General features: G+C 40.8%; 1 protein-coding gene across 4 annotated transcripts in view; it reads right to left on the bottom strand.

Annotated features, from left to right (window-relative positions):
* The window catches only part of RASGRF2 (Ras protein specific guanine nucleotide releasing factor 2), a 247203-nt gene that overhangs the window by 104018 nt on the left and 121787 nt on the right, over positions 1 to 21398 (bottom strand). For 3 of the 4 annotated variants that reach the window (XM_043913516.1, XM_043913519.1, XM_043913520.1), the window contains 4 exons: positions 14937 to 15019; positions 8273 to 8521; positions 7296 to 7684; positions 64 to 192 (listed from right to left, as the gene is read on the bottom strand). In XM_043913516.1, the coding sequence (XP_043769451.1) occupies positions 64 to 192; positions 7296 to 7684; positions 8273 to 8521; positions 14937 to 15019 (850 nt within the window). The remainder of the gene's footprint in view (positions 1 to 63; positions 193 to 7295; positions 7685 to 8272; positions 8522 to 14936; positions 15020 to 21398) is intronic. The other variant, XM_043913518.1, reaches the window with a different exon arrangement.

The following is a 21398-nucleotide window of genomic DNA, read 5'->3' as shown; positions in this document are numbered from 1 at the left end:
AAGATTCAGGAGCCAGAATCAGCTCCCACCCGCGTGTTTCTGAGTCCCTTTCTGAGGGCTCACCTCCAGGCTGGCGGTAGCGGAGGTGCCGAGGAGTTGAGGGCGACCTGCAAGGTGAGAGTTCTGTAGCATCGGCTGCGGGGGAGCTGTCCACACCTGCTCGGTCCACGGGCGCAGACTCGAGGACTGCTGCTTTAAAACATCACACATTTTAACAACCAGGTTATGAATTCAAGAGCATCTTGTTGTTATCATGCATGGAAACACAAAAGTTCCTTATGGATAATAAGCATTTCATACTAGTCTGTATTTTTAAAGGACTTTATCATGATATTGAAGAACCAACTCATTGGAAAAGACCCTGATGCTGGGAAAGATTGAAGGTGGGAGGAGAAGGGAATGACAGAGGATGAGATAGTTGGATGGCATCATCAAAGTGATGGACATGAGTTTGAGTAGGCTCTGGGAGTTGTTGACAGACATGGAAGCCTGGCGTGCTGCAGTCCATGGGGTCGCAAAGAGTCGGACACAACTGAGAGACTGAACTGAACTGATCATGATATTGAGCCACTCCTCCTGGCAGAATGCTGATGATACACAACATGTGGTTAGTGGCTACAGCACTGAACAACATTTTTCCATCCTTCCAGAAAGTTCTAATGCCCTAGAGCTACAATAAGCAGCAGGCAAGTGAAAATTTTTACAATGAAAGTTGAGAGGTTTTAAGATAATTTGAGTCTCTTCACTGCAGGTAACATCCCATGAGTAAAAGAAACATCATTTCAGGGTCAGATTCAAGCTATTACCACATCCCTTGCACTAACTTGTTAACCAGGTAAAATTACAACGTCATGTGTGTTATTTTAAGGAAAAGCACTACAAAAATTTCATAAACTTCTAACAACTCTTTGATTTCTTTTTCCTTGGGTTTTGCATCAACTGATAAAAACTGTATCACCTCCACTAATTTTCCATTATCTATGTCAGCAGAATTTTTCTCAACTCCTTTTACCATTCCATTCAAGATTTCACTCAACAAACTCGACAAAATTCCTAATGATTTCACATAAAGCCATTTTTACACTTGTATGTGATTCACTGCTTTAGAAATATGGCCCAAATTCAGCTCTTCTGAAACACAAAGGGGCCAGGGAAGGGAAATGGTTAGAATCTTTCCTTGAATGACATAATTACAGTCAAGCTGGCAATGATGCAGGATGGAGACAAAAAAAATCAGTGCTTAGCTGTTAGTTTTATTATTTTCTAAATAACTCCCTCAAAATTCAGTAATAGAAGGCATCTGCTCTGCAAGAGCAAGCAGAATATCAAATGTGTGTCCTCAGTCTGATTCAACCATTCATTCCTCTGAGGCAAACGAGCAAATCATTTAGTCAGCAATTACACTGAACCAAAAAAACTTCCCAGTGCGAGAGCTGGACAGGGCTCGGAAAGTCTACTGAAAAGACAGAAAAGCACAGAGTAACACTGTAAGCAAACGGGCACCTACAGAGAGGAAAAATCACACCAGCACGGTGGGGGGAAAGAAGCGTTTCCTTCTGGCAGGTTCACTTTCAATCAATCCCTGCAAACAGCTCTGCCTGCAGAACGAGTGGGCAGATGTGGGCTCAAAACAAATGCTAAAATTGGGAGCACTTTCAACCCACAGGCAGGCAATTTTCAAACTAGGAACAAAGAAACAGACACTAGTGATGTGGGTCGAGAATGCTTAGACTGTGTTGCACAGCCAGGGCCCAAGAGAATGCTGATGGACTAAGAGACCTGAACACCATGAGCAGATCCCCGTGGTTCTCCTCCTTCTCTGCTGTCGGTTATATTTTGTTGATATCCCACCACTGGGTGGAATCTGAATGTGTGCTGGGCTGAGATTTGTGCTTTTTAGAAGAATTCAAGATAGCAGAAGCTGGGGCCTTCCTGGAAGGAAGAAAGAAGAGCACTAATGGATGTAGAGTGAGCCTGGAACACAATTGGGGATTGGTGGGGGTGAAACTAACTGCATTACTCTTCCCTTACAAGTTCACTCAGATGAGGGGTAGTTCCTGTTTCTCTTTTTTTCCTTCATGTCATTTGAAGTTCTCTTGCCAGGAAAGATGGCAAGGCTGGCATTATAACTGCAATGACAATAAAATTGGACAAAGGTTACTAGCATTTTTCAAAGAGGGCACCCTGCAACTGTCTAGCTAGACAGCAGTGAGAGGATCCATGGCCTCACTATAGACTCAACAGTGAAGCTGATCTTGTGCAATGAGGTTTGGAAAATTGCATCCTGAGGTGAACAGCAGAAAATGTATAAACTCTAGGCACAGACTTCTTATTCAAGTTTGCCAACTGTTTTAAGTGTCAACATTATGCAAAGCACACGCAAACATCTTTCAAATTAAAGACAGATCATTGTCTCCATTTACTTTGCCAACTGAAATTTTCAAGATTAAATAGCAGAGTTAACACAGCAGCACTCTTGGCTTCTACAGACATTATGTGCGCGCGCGCGCACACACACACACACACACACACACTGATCTTGTCAGGCTGATGCTGAAGTAAAGTGTTCATCTATGACTTTCCTGGAAATATTCATGATCAGTACTGCCTATATACCAATGCAAAAGAAAAGGAAAAATTAAATCTATAGTACCTTCATTTCACCCTTCAGAAAAATGCCCAAGAGCTACCTAGACCTCAGTATTATTTCTAAGCTTTCTATTCACAGTGTTTCCTTTATGAGGATCCACAGGATAAATTATTCTCAAGTCCCAGGAACAAGAAAAGATGTGCCTGCTGACCAGTCTATTCTTAGTTTTCTGTATGAATCATGTAATTGATTACACTCAGAACCAAAATCAGAATGACTCCAGGAACTGGAGAGAACCACACAGTATTTGTTTGTTCACTAACCATACCCTTTGCCTCATACAATTTTTTTCCATTGCCTGTTTCTTTATCTATTTTATTTTTAATCTAGTGTACCACGTGCCTCTTTGAGTTACATCTTAAATACTTTCAAGAACAATCTGGGAAGTAAATACATTAAAAATCATCAGAAGACAGCTACCTGAAAGGGAAAAGAATCAAGATGCAAAGAAGTGGCCAGAAACAAAGTATTTAAGAGAATGATGGGCCTTCCCAGATGGCACTAGTGGTAAAGAACCTGCCTGCCAATGCAGGAAATGTAAGAGACACAGGTTTGATCACTGGGTGCGGAAGATCCCCTGGAGGAGGGCACAGCAGCCCATTCCAGTTTTCTTGCCTGGAGAATCCCAAGGACAGAGGAGCCTGATGGGCTATAATACACAGGGTTACAAAGAGTTGGACACAACTGAAGTGACTTAGCACACATGCAAGAGAAGGATTGTTGGGGGGGCAATTACAGTAGAAATGAGAGATAAAGGGGGATGTGTCAGTGGGTAGTCATGATTATGACACGCCGGACACTGGGCAGAGGACCAGACATCTCTGGAGCTGAGGTAGGTTCTCAGGGGCTAACAAGTGCCATGGCCATGCGTGGACACAGTCCTGAACACTGCCACCTCCACAGCGATACAAGCTCTGCATTTAACCCTGACTCGAGAACCACAAAATCCTATTTCTACCCCACAAGCCATGTGAATAAACTGACTCCTGAAACTCTAACTGCAAGTCACTTGTTTGGGGGAAATCCAGTGGAGATACGGAAGAATTAAGCCCTCAACTTTGGTTTTTCTCTAATGTGAGGAAGATCCTACTACTTCTGTCTTGCCTTTATCCATGGGCCCTTTCCATCTGCTGGGCCCAGGTCAGAAATAACCTGAGCTGCCACATAACAAGGTCTCCAGGTGCCACTAGCTGCGCCCACAATGTTCCCACCTCTGGCAGTCTGTTAGCGTCTTGCCCTGGGAGCTTGATTAGGTCCTTTCTCATTTATCTTGGCTCCCCAGTTCTAAACTTTTTCCACCTCATTACTCTTGGGGAAAAGCCACTGATTCCTGCCAGTGATCACACTTCTATGTGAGAGAGTAGGCCAAACAGATGTTATGATGTGGCATTGGACCATCACATGCACTCTGGGCTTGGGCTTGGAAGACCATAACTAGGGAACTTGGTGACCACTGTGGAACAATCCATGTGTAAGTAAAAGTCTAAGAATTAATTATTATGCGTAAGGGACAACTTGACTGAGGGCCGTTAGAACTGTAACACGTACTTAGTATATAATGTAAAAAGGAATAGATTTTTCCTTTGCTTCTCTATTAAAGAAAAAAGTTACTGTCTATACTATCAGGCCGTAGCCAAGTTAAAATGCAATCTCTAGAAAATTGCAAAAAAGGAGAAAGATTCTTACTGTGCTCCCATTAGAAGGCCACTATCAAAAGAACAGAAAAGACTAAGGGTTGGCAAGGATGCAGAGAAACTGGAACTCCGTACTCTGTTGATGGGAATGGTAAATGGTGTAGGCACTATCAAAAACAAAAATTTCCTTAAAAAATTAAAAACAGAATTACCATATGATCTAGCAATCTCACTTCTGGGTATATATGTAAAAGAACTGAAAGCAGGGTCTTGGAGAGAATCTGCATACACACGCACACTGCAGTATTACTCGCAATAGCCAAGAGAGGCAAACAACCCAAAAGTCCATCAAGAAAGGAATGGATAAAGAAAATATGGAATACACATACAAAGGAATACTATTCAGCTTTAAAAAAGGAGAAAATCCTGGCACATGTTACAACAAAGATGAACCTTGAGGACATTATGCTACATGAAAAAGCTGGTTTTACTTACATGCAATATAAAAAGTAATCAAATTCACAGAAACAAAAATAAGGTGGTGGCTGCCAAGGGCTGGGGGGAGGGAGAAATGGGGAGTTGTCCAATGGGTATATAGTTTCAGTTTTGCAAGATGAAAAAGTTCTGTGTATTGCACAATAATGTGAATATATTGATACTTAACACTACTGATCTATAAACTTAATGGCTAAGATGGCCAAAAAGAAGGAGGAGGAGAGAGGGGAGGACTTTTTAGGAGAGTTTTAAATAGTTTCTAGATACTAGAAAGCAGGAAGACTAGTAACAGGGTCTCCTCCGCAGAGCTTCACATGGTGTCCAAACTGGACAAAAGCTGTCCTTTCACAAGCAGTGGCCACTCCTGCTCTTGGAAATGGCTTTCACCACTGGCGGTTACCACCAGCCCTTTGCTTATAGGTGCTCTTTGCCCACGAGTTTGCCTATTTCCTCCATGCAGCCCATTTGTCCATTCTTCTTGGCTCACGTCAATGACACCTGCAGATTCTGCTCAACCAAACATGATCTCCCCTGCTTTTCGCCTTCCTGAGCACTCCATTTCTATATCTTGCACCACCTGTGTTTGTCTACCTTCTCCAAGGGGCAAGGGCACCATCTTATTTACCACTGTGGATCCTATAGCATAGCAACGTGCAGAGAAAGAGGTCACAATGACTCCTGAACAACCTTACCCTGTTCTGATCCCAGCCTCAGGGGCATTCCAAACAGTCGTGGAGCCACCGATGTCTGACACTGAGATACTATTCCTAAAGCTCTCCTAACTCAAAATGACATGAACATCCAGACTAACCTCCAGATTCCTCCTCTCTCATTTAATACAATCCAATAACAGAGGAGAAAGAACTTTCTACATTCTGGGAAGTTCCTGTACTTCCTAGGCCGCTCTGATCCAGAGAGGAGACTTGAACTAAGCCTCCCAAAATCACTCCCTCCACGGAGACTCCCAAGCACTGGTCTGGATCAAACCCCAGATGCACTTGTCAGCTTATGCACTGCCTCACTATTCCCAAGAAAAATCCATCGTGATTCTGCTGCAGCTTGTTGTTCTAATGACTTTTTAATTATCTTTCCCCTTTCATCCTCCTTAGTTGCTAATGTGTCAACTTAAAGAATTTCTTGTTTAAAAGGGTGCTACTTTTGATCTTGACAACCACTCCAGTTAAAATTCCATGAAGCACTTCACTCAGAAAGCTGATTTAAATGATCTGAGCTAGAAACTGCAAAGAGGCTTCAAGCAGGTATAAAGCAGGCGTCTATGCTTCCATCTCAGTGATCCTCCTTAAAATTTGGACAATTTGCCTGACTTATTGCCCAATTTTTTATTATGTTATCAGCAAACAAATCAGTCACTGTGTAGTTTACAAAGAAGCTGTTTGGCTAATTTGGCTGTTAAATTCTGTTCATCACAGAAACACTGGATTATAAAAGAACAAGCCTAGGCTCATCTCCTCCAACCCTTACGCTGTATCAAGCTGAGGAGGGTACGGAGATGTGTCACAGCAATCCCTAATTAGTCCGCTGAGTGTTTTGCTTGATTTATTCATTTAACAAAAATTTACAATCTGTGAGGCAAAGGCCAACGCCCTGACAGTACAGAAGTGAACAAGACAGACAAGGTTGCTGATCTCATGAGCTTCTGTAGGAAAAGACTTCCCAGGCAGAAAAGACTGCCCAAGCAAGGGCATAAACAAGTGCCAAGGTCCTGAGGCAGTAATGACCCAGGAGTTTCTGAGACACAAAAAATAAATCAGTGTGACTGTACCCAAGAAGATGAAGAAGCATGGCAGGAGCAGGGATTAGAGAGACAGCGTCCAAATCTCATAGGATCTGAAGGCCTTGGGAAGAAGACTGTACTTTTTTCTAAGTATGATGGGAAGTCTTTAGAGACTATAATCAGGAAACCAGATGATCTAATTCACATTTCTAAAAACCGCTTTGGTTGTGTCATGGACAGCGAACACTGTCTCAGACTTTATTTTTTCCCTATACCTCTGTCATAATATGGAGTGTTGCCTTGGAAACTAAACTCAAGAAGTCATCTTAATGCTTCCAGGCTAGGTTGTCATCTTAGGCAAGGAAAGGCTGGAAGCAGTTACAGGTGGTTAAGGTGGACCCTGGAGGAGGAGAAGGCTCTGGGGCTCAAGGTCATGGATGACGGTGCCTGCAACTTGCCTCTATGCCAAATATTGGGCTATGCTCTTTAGCCAACCAGCCTTAATCAAATTCCACTAAGAACCTTCCAGTGATAACCAACTAGATGACACCACCCTTCCATAGACAATTGACTACAATTGGCCTTTTACTACAGAAGTCAGCTAACCCTGCCCTCCTTCCACAAAGGCTGGAGACTTTCAGGACTTTCTAACTAGCCATTGCATTCACTCTACTTTCTATGCAAAAGTAGGAAAGTGGTAAAGAAAGGGAACTAGGGTTCCAGAAGGAATGGTGGGGAAACAGGGGGCCAGCAAACACAGGGTGTGGCAGCAGGATAATACCTCTCTGAATACTTCGTTTTAGCTTGTTACACAGATCCACGCGGGGGTTATCAACAGACTCCTCTACAGATCCCGGGCTTTGTTCTGGAGAAGAAAGGCCTCTGCTCAGATCCAACGGCACTTTACCAGTATGAGGCGGTGGGGACGCAGCTGGGCTGTGGGTGGTGGTGGGGCTGCTGGACGCCGAGGAGGTGGTCAGATCCAGCGCGCCTATCCTTGAGTTCAAGGGAGAAGTCAAGGACAGCTTTCTGGCCCTCACTGGGGAGGACGTCCTGGAGACAGCCAGTGGAGGTGGGGAAGAGAATTTGCGACACAGGCGTGGGGATTTGCCTTCCACCAAGTGTTCACCTCTGTTGTTCTGGCTGGTAGCAAAAAACAGTTCCAATGACCTAAAAGTAAGAGCAAAAGCTATTAACAGATTGTGGCCGAGTGAAAAATTCGTCTCCCGATGTCATTCAAGACATGCTCCCTACCTTAAAAGGCCATGCTATCATAGAACTTCTGTGGCTGGATTCCTTTATTTAAATGTTGGGTGTATACCATACACTTGCCAAAAGAACACACTTTTTAGGCTTTGTCTAACCCCTTGCTACTAAACTGTGTCCAAAGACAAGTAACACCGGCATTGGGCTCCACTCCAGATTTACTGAATCAGAGCCTGCAATTTAACAAGGCCCCCAGGTGATGCTTCTGCATATTAAAACGTGAAAAGCACAGTTGCTTTTTTTTTTTTTAAAAAAAAAAAGAAAGGTAGAAAGAAAAGCTCCAAACAATAGCTTTATCTTGGCAAAGGCCACTTGGAAACTTAAACTGCTTCCCTTGGGAACTGTGACCTCCCCTCACTCTCTTCTACTGGGGGTTGGGGGGGTCTGGTAAGCTCAAAGGCCAGTCAGGACCCTGCAGAGTGGGCTGTCCATCAACAGAGACCCAGGGACCAGGTGGGGCATACTTTCATCTCAGGCTAACCCCAGGCCTACCTGACGGGGATGGAGGTGAAAGGCCTCTTATATATGTCAGAAAGCTTCCCCAGCACCACGGCTGCCGTCGTGAAAATCCGATAGGTGTGCAGAAAGGTGTTGAGGAAATCAATGCTAAGAAAACGCAGGTCTGTCAGTCTCTCCAAGAGACGCTCCACACTGGCGTACCGGATCTGTGGCACTTTGCAGGAGTTGAGGGTTTTACTGAAGCAAATGTCAGTGTCGTCCTTGTGAAGCCGGGCGTCAGACCTACACACAAGGCAGGAAAGTCAGGACAAAACCAGAGCATAGCTGCCCCTCAGCCCCTGAGTATTTCAGGGTCTGTAAATGCACACTCGTGTCCAGGCTTCCCCTGGCATTTGATAAAAGAGGTGCTAGGACATATCACATGCAACAAAGCAGGGCCACAAAAATATCAACCAAGCCATTATAATTTAGGAAGGTCAAAATTAATTGTGGAGACAGGAATCATTCATTCCACTCTGTGGATTCCTTCTCCAGGGGAGGAGAAATAATTTTCCCTCTACACTCCTGAGTTCTTAGCTGAGTCTCTGTGATAAAAGATGAACAAGAGAAAAATAAATGAGCTTATTAACATGCATACCTCACGTATCCCTGGGAGATAACCAGGAGAAAATGAGAAACTCAAAAAGCTGGCTTAGAACTCAGACTTAAATGCCATCTTAATAGGGAAGGGGTGGGCTGGTGTGTATAAGGCTTCTCAGGGGAGAGTAAATGATTTTTAGGAAAGCTGAATGGACCCTTAGAATAGATGGAAGGTATCAGAATAAATGGAAGGTATCAGAATAGCTGGAAGGTTTGTGACAGTTAGCCTGGGTGTGATAGTGACATCTAGTCTCTCCTGTGATAACTGTCAATCTTCCGTGGTTGGTGAAATTCCTGGGAAGATTTATGACAACTGAGTTCCTTTTTGAGAATCTGTCTTTAGGCAGATAAGAAGAGTTCAGAAAAACCCTTTCTGCACTTTCTGTTTTTCAAGTGTCTGTAGCTCAACATAATCAACATGCCCAAGTGGCCTGTGTTAGGGTGGCATACTCCACTTTCACATCTTTCTCTGGTTCAATCCTGTTTTATTAGGAAATTAACGCCAAAGTCCTATTTAGGAGGAGCAGGGCTTATACCCTCAAATCAGAATATCAGAAGTGTGATTAAAAAGTAAGGGTAACATTCTCCCCACAGAAGGGTGGGGAGGAGGGGAAGACCCAGACAGCACTGCTATTATCTGTGGTTATTTCTTTTTCTCACTTGTTATTTTGTACATCTGTGCTTCCCCACCCCCCCCCCCAATTTTTCTTGATTAAACTACTAGATATTATATTATTAGGTATTTTTTCCCTCTGGAAACAGCTCTTTGATCAGCTCTACTGTTTTTCTATATTTTAAGGTATTAATTTCCATTCTTAGTTATTTTATTCCTACATTTTCCTACAGTTGATTTTTGTCATTCTTTTTCTAACTCCTTAATCCATTTCATTCTTTTTGGCCGATTAATGCATCGAAGGCCGTCCATCATTCTGAGTACATTTTAAACCATCAATTGTGTAAAATGTTGTGTTTTCCTTATGTTTTCAATACCCTGCAGTGTTAAAAAGTGTCTTCTTAAAAAAATAATGGATGTAATATAGTCAGTGAACTCTTCTAAAGATACCCCTTGCACAGTCCCCGCCTGCCCACCTGCAACGCTGGGTTTCTCTCATTCTGTAAAACCACCACCTGGCTGCTCCTCAACCTGTCACCCGGAGGCCCTTGTCCTGGAAGCCTGCAGCAGTCTTTCCAGGTGGACAGCAAACTCAGGGGAAGGTTCACACAGCAGCCCTCAGGATCCTTGGGTGTGCTCAGAGCCCTTAGCCCGTGGTGCACCTTTGTTAGAAAGGTCAAGAAGCCAGCACCGGGGCTAAGTTCATAAGATGAAAAGCGTGGAAGCTGAGGCCGAATTCAAGTGAGGCTCAAAGAAATGCACACCTTTGCGAGGACTGCCCGTAGCCTTCACATTCCCATCTGAGACCCCGTGTCTACCTTCACGGCAGCATCTCAGAAACAGGTGATCAATGAAGTGCTGGATTTTATCACTTGATTAAAGGGTACACTATGGGCCAGTGAGGTTCAGTGAGACAGCTGCCTGCTAAGAATCAGCTGGCGTGTTGTGAGTGTCCCTAATTAGCTCTTGCAGTACTTGGGAGGGATTTTAAATTATATATTTATTTTCTTTGGGATAAAAAGAAATCAACAGCTTCTTTAGCTTGCTCTTGGAAACATTCCACCCTAAAGTAAACTCAGTGCAGGGGGGAAGACTTCATCTGAGGGCCTGAAAGAGCATTTTAAATGAGTAGCTTACTTCTGATGAGGAACTAAGGGCAGTCTGTTCATTCTATTCACATCACTGATCTCGAAAATACAGAAGAGCATCGAGTAAGGTTCTTGAAAATAGAATGGCTCTTTCTTGTTCTTCATATGTAACCATCCACCAACTTTACTTTTCTGGTTCTTAATCTCCCTCCCTTGTTAAAAGACTTCAGAAACTTCTTTAATTCAGTCAGTCTAGAGGATGGCTAATCAAGGTGATCACTTTTTCTCCCACCATTTTCCCATCTAAAATCTCCATTTTCTTAGAAATGGCATTTCTAAGTAATGCCATTAAGCTAGGAAAAATTTTTTCTTTTAACCTCTAAGTTGAGGTCAACTATTATGAAAACAAAGCAAGCCTCAGTCTAAATACATAAAGTATAAAACATCACTTAAAGGAATATAATCACCAAATAAATATCATGATTTTGTATTCTAATGGTAGTTTTGCACTTGGCATTTTCTGACAATAATTACTTTAATCAAATACTAGGAGGAAAAAATATATTGTAGCCAACATGAAATTAAAACTAATTACACCACTGCCTCTCAAAATTATGATTACAGTTTCATTTTAACTAAAGAAAAAAAATTAAATATTATGAAATTATTTAATTTTCTTTTATTACACTGAAAGAGATTTTACTTTATTTCCTAAGGGACCCTCAAGAAGATATAATGCGTTACTTAAGCCTCCTATGATAATAACAACTCCTTTTAGGTAAACATTTTAAAAAAACAATCTTGAAACATCAAACCCAAATCACCTATCGTAATTAGTAAGTTTTAAAAGTGAGTCCCTGCAAAGTAATGCCATTAAGATAGAATAAATTTTTTTCTTTTACCTCTGCAAAACGTCTTTTTTTTTTTTTTTTTTTTGCGTGTAGCCAGAGAGATGTGCCGGGAGGCAAGAACACAGAATTTAGGGAAGAACAGGACTATGGAGGAGACTATCAGAAGGAAAAGAGATTGCAAAATCATCTTTTTCTCTGATTGAAGAGAACCAGGCTCAGTGAGCCAGGGGAAAATGGAAGGAAGAAAGATACAAGATATATGAAACTCTGCCTTGGGAACACACCTCGTGGAGAATAGATGGGCATCCAAATATGTGTGACTTCATTAGGAAGTCCTTACAGCCTCGGATATAGGTTTCTATTCTCTAGCGAGTGGTTCCAGCTCATAACAGTGACCTCTCTGTCACCCCAAACGCATGGAAGTCTTGGTCTATACAGGAGGCAGTTACAAATGAAACTGGAAATGGGCATTAGTCAAACTCCCAGCACAGAGGACAGAGGATGCATTGAGGTGCCAGTCATAACTGAGGCAGGCAGAAAACTAAAGTTTTTAACTGTATTAATTTTTAAAGTGAACAAAGTGTATGTAGAGTAGGCGTGCAGCTGCCCTGAGGTTCAGGAGCTTATAAGTTGGCTACCAAGTCCAACTTACATATTCTCATTCTAGAGCAGACTGGAATTTCAAGGCTGTCTAACCTTCAAGAAAGTACTTTTAAAAAATGGATAAAAATAATATATATTATTTTGTGAAATATTCAAATAAGTCCCATCACTTCATGGCAAATAGATAATGGAAACAGTAAGAGACTTTATTTTTCTGAGCTCCAAACTCACTGCAGATGGTGACTGCAGGCATAAAATTAAAAGACGCTTGCTCCTTGGTGGAAAAGCTATGACCAATCTAGACAGCATATTAAAAAGCAGAGACATTACTTTGCCGCCAAAGGTCTGTATAGTCAAAGCTATGGTTTTTCCAGTAGTCATGTATGGATGTGAGGGTTGGACCACAGAGAAAGCTGAGCACTGAAGAATGGATGCTTTTGAACTGTGGTGTTGGAGAAGACTCTTGAGAGTCCCCTGGACTGCAAGGAGATCAAACTGGTCAATCCTAAAGAAAATCAACCCTGAATATTCATCAGAAGGACTGGTGCTGAAGCCAAAACTCCAATACTTTGGCCACCTGATGCAAAGAACTGACTCACTGGAAAAGACCCTGATTTTGGGAAAGATTGAAGGTGGGAGGGGAAGGGGACAACAGAGGATGAGATGGTTGGATGGCATCACTGACTTGATGGACATGAGTCTGAGCAAGCTCTGGGAGCTGGTGATGGACAGGGAGGCCTGGCGTGCTGCAGTCCATGGGGTTGCAAAAAGTCAGACACAACTGAGCGACTGAACTGAAATGTACTGAACTCTGGCAGAAATAAGAAAACTAGCCTGGTGATGTGAACTTAAAAATTAAGTCATAATTTGAAATCTTTGGCTTAATATTCCATACTTGGTTTTAATTTTATTATCATACATTTTAAACTGATCTTTCCTTTTTACCTACCTTTAAAAAAAATACACTTATTTATTTATTTATTGTTGGCTTCATTGTGTCTTGGTTGCAGCACATAAAATTTTCATTGCAGCACACAGGTGCTCTCTAGTTGTGGTGTGTGGAATTAATTGCCCCATGGCATGTGGTATCTTAGATCCCTCACCAGGGATCGAACCTGAGTCCCCTGAATTGGAAAGTGGATTTCTAAGTCCCTGATATGTTGTTTCTTTTTTAAACTATACTTAAAAACCTAGGAAACTTAAGGCTAAAGGAATCTCTGCATGAGAGTCTTAAAATGTTATTGTTATTGTTATTGTTCAGTCACTCAGTTGTGTCCAACTCTTTGTGACACCATGGACTACAGCAAGCCAGGTTTCCCTGTCCTTCACAGTCTCCTGGAGCTTGTTCAAACTCATGTCCATTGAGTCGGTGAAGCCATCCAACCACCTCATCCTACTGCCCCCTTCTCCTCCTACTCTCAATCTTCCCCAGCATCAGGGTATTTTCCAATGAGTTGACTCTTCACATCAGGTAGCCAAAGTATTGGAGCTCCAGCATCAGTCTTTCTAATGAATACTCAACGTTGATTTCCTTTAGGATTGACTTGTTTGATCTCCTTGCAGTCCCAGAGACTCTCAAGACTCTTCTCCAACACCACAGTTCAAAAGCATCAATTCAGCTTTTCTATGGTCCAACTCTCATATCCATACATGACTACTGGAAAAAACCATAGCTTTGACTATATGGACCTTTGTCAGAAAGTAATGTCTCTGCGTTTTAATATACGGTCTAGGTTTGTCATAGCTTTTCTTCCATAAAAAGAAAGAAAAAAATGACCCTGTTCAAAATATTTTAAAACTTGACTAGCAATTTAAAATAGTATCATCCTTTTATATATTTTCTGTAGTAACTGTGGCACTAGTATAATATACTCTGCCTTCATCTGATACAATAATTAACAAGTTTTAAAGTTTGCACCATTGAGTTGATGCTAATTACAATAAAAACCTATCATTGTACCTACAATGAAGGTACCTATCAATTGTACCTATCAATACCTGCAATGAAGAGAAAAGTTGATGCTGCTTTTTCTCTTAGCTCAGACCTAAAAAAAAAATCCACATAAAAGGCATGGAAGACAAACATTTTCTTAGCTTCATGTAACTTTTTGGAAAGATATAACAGGACTATTTTTAAAAATACATTTTATTCTTAGAATTTGGACTGCAAATAACCAAGAAAATGAGAGTAGGGAATAATTTGGTCAGCTTGAAAATCCTTCCAAAGCAATTTTTGAATTTGGAAACAAGAAAGTATATAGAGACAAAAGTACTAATGACGAGAGTTATGGCACATGGTTATTGATATAACTTCTCACTTCAAATAAAACTACAATTTCCTTAGTGATAACACTAAATTATTGGATTTGCTTTCTTAACAAAACACATGGACAGCAGGATGGAAGCCCCCAGAAATAGCCTCTGGGGCAAATCCATACACAGGCTGTGGGTAGATGGTACCATAGAAAAGCCAGTTAATTTATGTTGAGTGTCTTCAAAATATCAATGTGTCTCCACAACCAAATCTAACTAATATGATTCATACTCACTGAGAAGACTGCAAAAGAATCTGCCAAACTTTTGTTCACCCTCTGACACATTTGCTATCACAACTTTATATACTGAACTTAAAAAATTTTTTATAGGTTTTTTGTACTGAGGAAGGCATTCTGAATAGTATGAAAAACTATATTTCTATGCTGTGAGTCAATAAACTATGAATCTGAAAAACCATTACAATAGTCTTATTATTTATAATGGCATATTATGAATTATCACATTACTGTTGAATGTATTCACAGTATGAAGCTGAACCCCAGTGAAGCAATATTTTATTCAGGGTTTTACATTCTCCACCAATTTGATCCTGATTAAAATGTCAGAGAAAGGATTATCACACTTACTTAATCATATGTGGCACAGTAACTTTGGAATTTTCTTCAAACACTATAGTCATTAAACCATTACACCGTATGTTGTCCACGCACTGTGAAATTAAAAAATAGACAGTTACAACCGACATGAAAACCTAGGCAGAGTATGTATTTCTAGAATTATTTACAGTCCTAAAAACAATTCAGTTTCTCATCTGGGCACACAAGCATGGGTATGCACACATGTGTACACACTCACATACACGCACACACACAGAGGGAAACATTAAACACTGAAGAACAGATTCAATATCCAAATACCCAAACTGTGCACCTAGCAAATGCCCAAGGATAGATATAAGGGCTACATTTTCCTCGAACGTGTTTCCCAAGGATTCTGAGCACAATGTCACATCGGCACAATCCTCTGGCAGTCACAACTCTACTTGAGGAGTTTATACCCCTAGTGTCCACCTCTGCAATATTCCTTCTCTACCACAGGGCGTGGTATGGGGCAGGCAGAAAAGAAATGGTGGCTTCCCTGGATGGGATTCATCTTCTCTCTCACTAGTAAGCTCTGTGCATGCTTTTTTTGTATTTTTTTTTTGCCAACAAATCCCCACATTTTACTAGTTTCTCAAGCAGCTTCTATTGGCAATGTGTTGGTTTGGTGAGGATGAACTGTATGATTTCTCCTGTTTCTGACATACATAAAGCCCTGTTCATCTCCTCTCTTTTCTTTCTAAGAAGAAAACTCAGAACTTTGCTAATTTTCTCTGCCTTCTTTATTTACATCTATGCCTTATCAATTCAAAATTTCCCTTTGCAATTACTTTGGGTTAGAGACGTATTTTGAATTATACATATTCCCTTTAAACGAAACAGAAAATGAAAAAAAATCTAAACAGTTTTTAAAATCAGAAATTACTTTTAGTTACTAGGATGCCATGTACTACTTAATGATTATAATTAAATGGTGTGAGGAAAATTGATTGCCAAGTGATTTCACACAGCTCCTGAACTCAGGGTTTATCCTAAACCCCAATGTCTAATTAAAGAATGAATATGCATATAAAAAACTTTGGATTAACAGCATGCCCTGACTGTTGATTCCCCTATTTAGCATATCAGCCATTTTCATGCTTAATGTTCCTTAAAAATTTGTTTCCTCAAATCTTATGCCATTATTTCAATGACGAGGTATAACGGATCTCAACTTCTGGGAATAAAGAAGAATATTTTAAAGTTCCTCTTTCTTTAAGAAACTCATTTCTTTAAACATCTGGAATTTTGAATTATCTTCTTACATGAATAATTGTGGTTATCTAACTACAAATTAGATGATACGTGCTTATATGTGAGTTTATACTATATCTTACTCCCTTAGGTGGATTACAAAAATACATATAGTAAGACAAAGTCAAGGTAAGTAAGAAAATCAGAGAAGATTTGGATAAAGGGTGAAAAATAATAAGATGAAACCTGGAACCAATCAACCGCATATACTTTATGTTGAGAAGTTCCAAACACTTGCTCTACATGGTCCTCAAAATTAGCTGAGCCATGGGGCAGCCAACTCAAAGGAAGCCATATGATCAACTACAAAATTCATGGCTTAACAGAACCTCAATTCATCCTACTCTCTGTCCAAAGGAAAATTATCTCCTGGGTCTAATAAAGAAAACATTGAATAATGTCGTGAACATAACTGTCCTCAACAACTTCCTTTTAAAGTAATTACAGTTTTGTTTTTTATCAAATTGTGTCTTATAAACTTCCTCAACATTGGTTGAAGAATACAATTTCAAACTAACCACTCTGTGGTGAGTCCCAAAGGATGGGTCCTGCCTTTGCTCATCTGATTTCAAGCACTAATTTCATACTCTACAGAAAGGGTATGTATGGGCTGCTCCTCTTTAGGCATAAATAAATGCTGCTTCTCCCATCAGCTTTGAGTAGCAGGAAGTTAGACATGGTATTCTTCCTAAAGTTCTGAAACTGCACTGTCCTAAATTAGTACCCAGTTGTATGGAGTCAGTGTTTTCCACCAGTGAGCCAAGCTACCAGTAGGAGGGGTATCCTCTTAGGCCTCAAAATGGCCACACGACCTCAAAGGGAGAGCTCTCAGTCAGGGCCAGGTGAAAAGAGATGCCTATGACTCCATTCATTTTTAAGCATGAGCATACAGTGGAAAGCGAGGAGGTGAGTCTGGCTGGTGTGAGCATCTATAACGGAGGAGACAGTAAGAAAGAGGAAGTCAGCTGGAGTCAGCAGTCTCGAATCTGGATTATATCCAGCAGGCAGATGGGAAGTCACTACAAGTTTCTAAGTGGTCTTGTTCAAGTTTAAATATCTACAGCTGGGGGAATTCACTGAATGGCAAGATCATCAGGATGATATTCTGAGTCACAAATGAAATGATTCATGCCTCCGCTGAGGCAGACCATGGGAATGAAGAGGAACGGATGGAGATAAATATTTTGAAGAAAGCAATGATAGAAATTGATGAGTTACTGAATAAAACCAAGAGAAAAAAAGCACGGCAACATTAAAAAATGACTATCACTATTAGGCCATTTTAAATTGGAAAATGCAAATATATTTAAAAGCAATAAACATGGCCAATGTCTTTTGAGTGACACAGAACTTAACCAAAACTAGCCTACATTTTGGATTCTCACGAGCACCAAGAAGATGCGTGGATTATATGGCATTAGAGAAGGCAATGGCACCCCACTGCAGTACTCTTGCCTGGAAAATCCCATGGACGGAGAAGCCTGGTAGGCTGCAGTCCATGGGGTCGTGAAGAGTTGGACACAACTGAGCGACTTCACTTTCACTTTTCACTTTCATGCATTGGAAAAGGAAATGGCAACCCACTCCAGTGTTCTTCCCTGGAGAATCCCAGGGACAGGGGAGCCTGGTGGGTTGCCGTCTATGGGGTCATACAGAGTCGGACACAACTGAAGCGACTCAGGAGCAGCAGCAGCAGCAGGGATTTTATTAAATGAGGGTCTCATGTCTGCATTTATTAAGTATGTACCTATGTGACAGATATTGGGCTAAATGCTGGGAGATGAGGGCAGGGAGCAGAGAAAGAATATATAAAAGAGTTTCAAAGATGAGTAAGGTAAACCACTTTAAATTCATTTTCCTAATTTCAATGGGAAAATGATTTAGCACTATCCCCATTCTTATGAAACTACAAGCGAGATTTGGGGGCATGGGGACATATGTTGCATACAGACAGGGAGAGGAAGCAGGGGTTAAGTGATGCTTCACCCCAGTGACATTTCTAGCTATTCCTTAGACTTTTCATTCTCAGTTTTTCTGAGCAGAATGAAGATGTTACCTGGGTAACCAACACAGGAAGTGGGAGGACAGAGACGGTGTTTGGTGAGAATTGCGGAAAGTAAACAGGGTTCCTTCAATTTCCTTTAACAGTCTAAGCAACAGCATAGTTATCAGACAACAGCCTTAGGATGTCTCAGGGCTATAGATTTTTTGTTTAGATATTCCATTTGGTTCTTTGAAAGTTAAGTCTGGATCCTTTTACATAGTGATCTTTTCTTTCCTTTCTTCTTCCTTCCCTCCTTTCCTTCCATACTTTTATTTTAAACCTTCTTTTAAACCTGTCTTTTCTAAGTTATCACTCTATTAGATGAAGTTCCAGCAGTGCTAATTATACTGCTTACTGAGTCTTCTGACTCTCATTCATGATAGATCAGTTACTCAAAAGATTTGTAATTTTTGATTCTGAGCACATTGTCATGAGCCCTGAACTGTTAAAGTGTTGCTAATGCAGTGACTTTGTGTTTGCTTCTACCAAGCATTCTTGGGTTAGCAACAGTCCAAAAATTGTTTCTGCATTAATTTCTCAGTTTGGAATTTTCACACCATGTGAATATTATGAATCTGAATTTCAAATCCATAGGCCAGAAATGCATTTGTTTTTCTCAAAGGAGATTTTAAAAAATTCAGAACCCAAGACAAAGACAGACTTCTTTATGATCCCAGGCCAAATGGGTATTTTTGTTTTTGAGTTCTTATTTCACGCATGGACCGCCTTCCAATGCTCAGGCTTTAAACAGAAATCTCAGTTCCTTTAAGGGGCCCAAGGCTAACCCTGCTCCTTCAGTTAATACCCCTCAGGCATGGGACCAATAAACAGACTTAAGTCATTCTCAAGTCTCTGCCTTCAGTTTACATGCTGTTTGCTCTGACTTTAAATCTCCCTGTTATTTCTGGCAACTAGAGATTTCCTTTTATATTTATAAATATCATCAATGAATTAAATTTTTTATTATACTGATTTTATGTATTAAATATTTCTGATTTTGTAGCCAGAGGGGATCTAAATCAGTGCAGTCCTCCACACTGCCAGAATTGAAACTTGAGATAAATGTTTTAGATCCAAAAGAGAAGATTTATGTGACCACTTTTGAACATCTTATTATCCAGTGTCAGATCTCATTTCGTAAATCTTTCTGATTCATTGTGTCAAGCATTAAATTATTTTCAATAGGAAGAAAAAGTAATTTTTACTTATACTCAAGTCTCAGAAGGAAACATACATGCAGTCTGAACCAGAGATCAAAAGACCATATAATAAAAAATCACATTTAACTGTACAAAAAGGTCTTTGATAACTGACACATCTATCTGTGGGATGGATGAATATATATATATATATGTATACACACACACATATACACATATGTTGCTGTTGATTAGTAGATAAGTTTTGTGACCCCATGGACTGTAGCTGGCCAGGCTCCTCTGTCTCTAGGATTTCCCAGGCAAGAATACTGAAATGGGTTGCCATTTCCTTTTCTAAGGGATCTTCCCAACCCAAGGAGTGAACCCACGTCTCCTGCATTAGCAGGCAAATTCTTTACCACTGAGCCACCAGGGAAGCCCATACACACATATACATACATGTATATATAAAATATATTATGGTATATTTATACAGAGGCTCCACAGACCAGGTTCGGTGACAACACGATTTTGAACAAACAGGACTCCTAGGGGCTCTGGGTTTACCAGTTTTACTTCAACCAGAATATTTCACTTTTATCTCACTTCCATTTGGCATTTTCAGTACTGCTACACTGAACAAAGAGTTCTCTTCCAGAAAGAAAGTTAAACTACAATAGAACTTTTAATTTACGAGTGTATGAATATATTAATATTTATATTGGAAGCCATCATATATATTCATGATCATATAAGCACATATCTTGTGTTGGGGAGAAGAGATTGAGCCCTGGGAAAATGAATCCAATTCACTCAGTTAAAAGAGAAAGACATGAAAAAAGCCAGGGTGTCATATAACTTTAAGGACACAATTTATGTGAATTACTATAAACCTTAAAATCAGTACGATAACAAAAGCAGATTCCTAGATCATGGCTATTCTAGTTCTGTTTGTGATGACTATGACCAGGGGGTAGAGGACTGGGAATATGCATATTTATAAAAGCCCTAGGTAATTAAAAAAAATTTTTTTATTGGCGAATAATTGCTTTACAATATTGTGCTGGTTTCTGCCATACCTCAACATGAGTCAGCCACAGGTATACACATGTCCTCCCCCTCCTGAATCCCTGTCCCATGTCCCACCCCCTCCTACTGCTCCAGATTGTCACAGAGCACTGGGTTGAGCTGCCGGTGTCACAGAGCAAATTTCTACTAGCTACCTATTTCACATGTGGTAACGTATATGCTTCCACGCCACTCTCTCAATTCATCCTACCATCTCCTTCCCACACGGTGCACAAGTCTGTTATCTGTCTGTCTCCACTGCTGCCTCTGCCCTGCAAATAGATTCATCAGTACCATCTTTCTAGGGTCCATACACATGCGTTGCTGCTGCTGCTGCTGTCACTTCAGTCGTGTCTGACTCTTTGCGACCCTGCGGACTGTAGCCTGCTAGGCTCCTCTGTCCATGGAGTACTCCAGGCAAGGACCCTGGAGTGGGTTGCCATGCTGTCCTCCAGGGGAACTTCCCAACCCAGGGATCGAACCCTCATTTCTTATTTCTCCTGCACTGGCAGGCAGGTTCTTTACCACTAACCCAACCAGAAATACAATATTTGTCTTTCTCTTTCTGACTTACTTCACTCTGTACAATAGGCTCTAGGTTCATCCACTTCATTAGGACTGACTCATATGTGTTGTTTTTTTAATAGCTGAGTAAAGGTCCGTCTAGTCAAGGCTATGGTTTTTCTAGTAGTCATGTATGGATGTGAGAGTTGGAGTATAAAGAAAGTTGAGCGCCGAAGAATTGATGCTTTTGAACTGCGCTGTTGGAGAAGGCTCTTGAGAGTCCCTTGGACTGCAAGGAGATCCAACCAGTCCATCTTAAAGGAGATCAGTCCTGGGTGTTCACTGGAAGGACTGATGCTGAAGCTGAAACTCCAATACTTTGGCCACCTCATGCAAAAAGCTGATTCATTTGAAAAGACCCTGATGCTGGGAAAGATTGAA

The sequence above is a fragment of the Cervus elaphus genome, chromosome 9, assembly GCF_910594005.1.
Source record: "Cervus elaphus chromosome 9, mCerEla1.1, whole genome shotgun sequence".
NCBI classification, from domain to species: Eukaryota; Metazoa; Chordata; class Mammalia; order Artiodactyla; family Cervidae; genus Cervus; species Cervus elaphus.
This window is presented reverse-complemented; position numbering and strand designations above follow the sequence as displayed.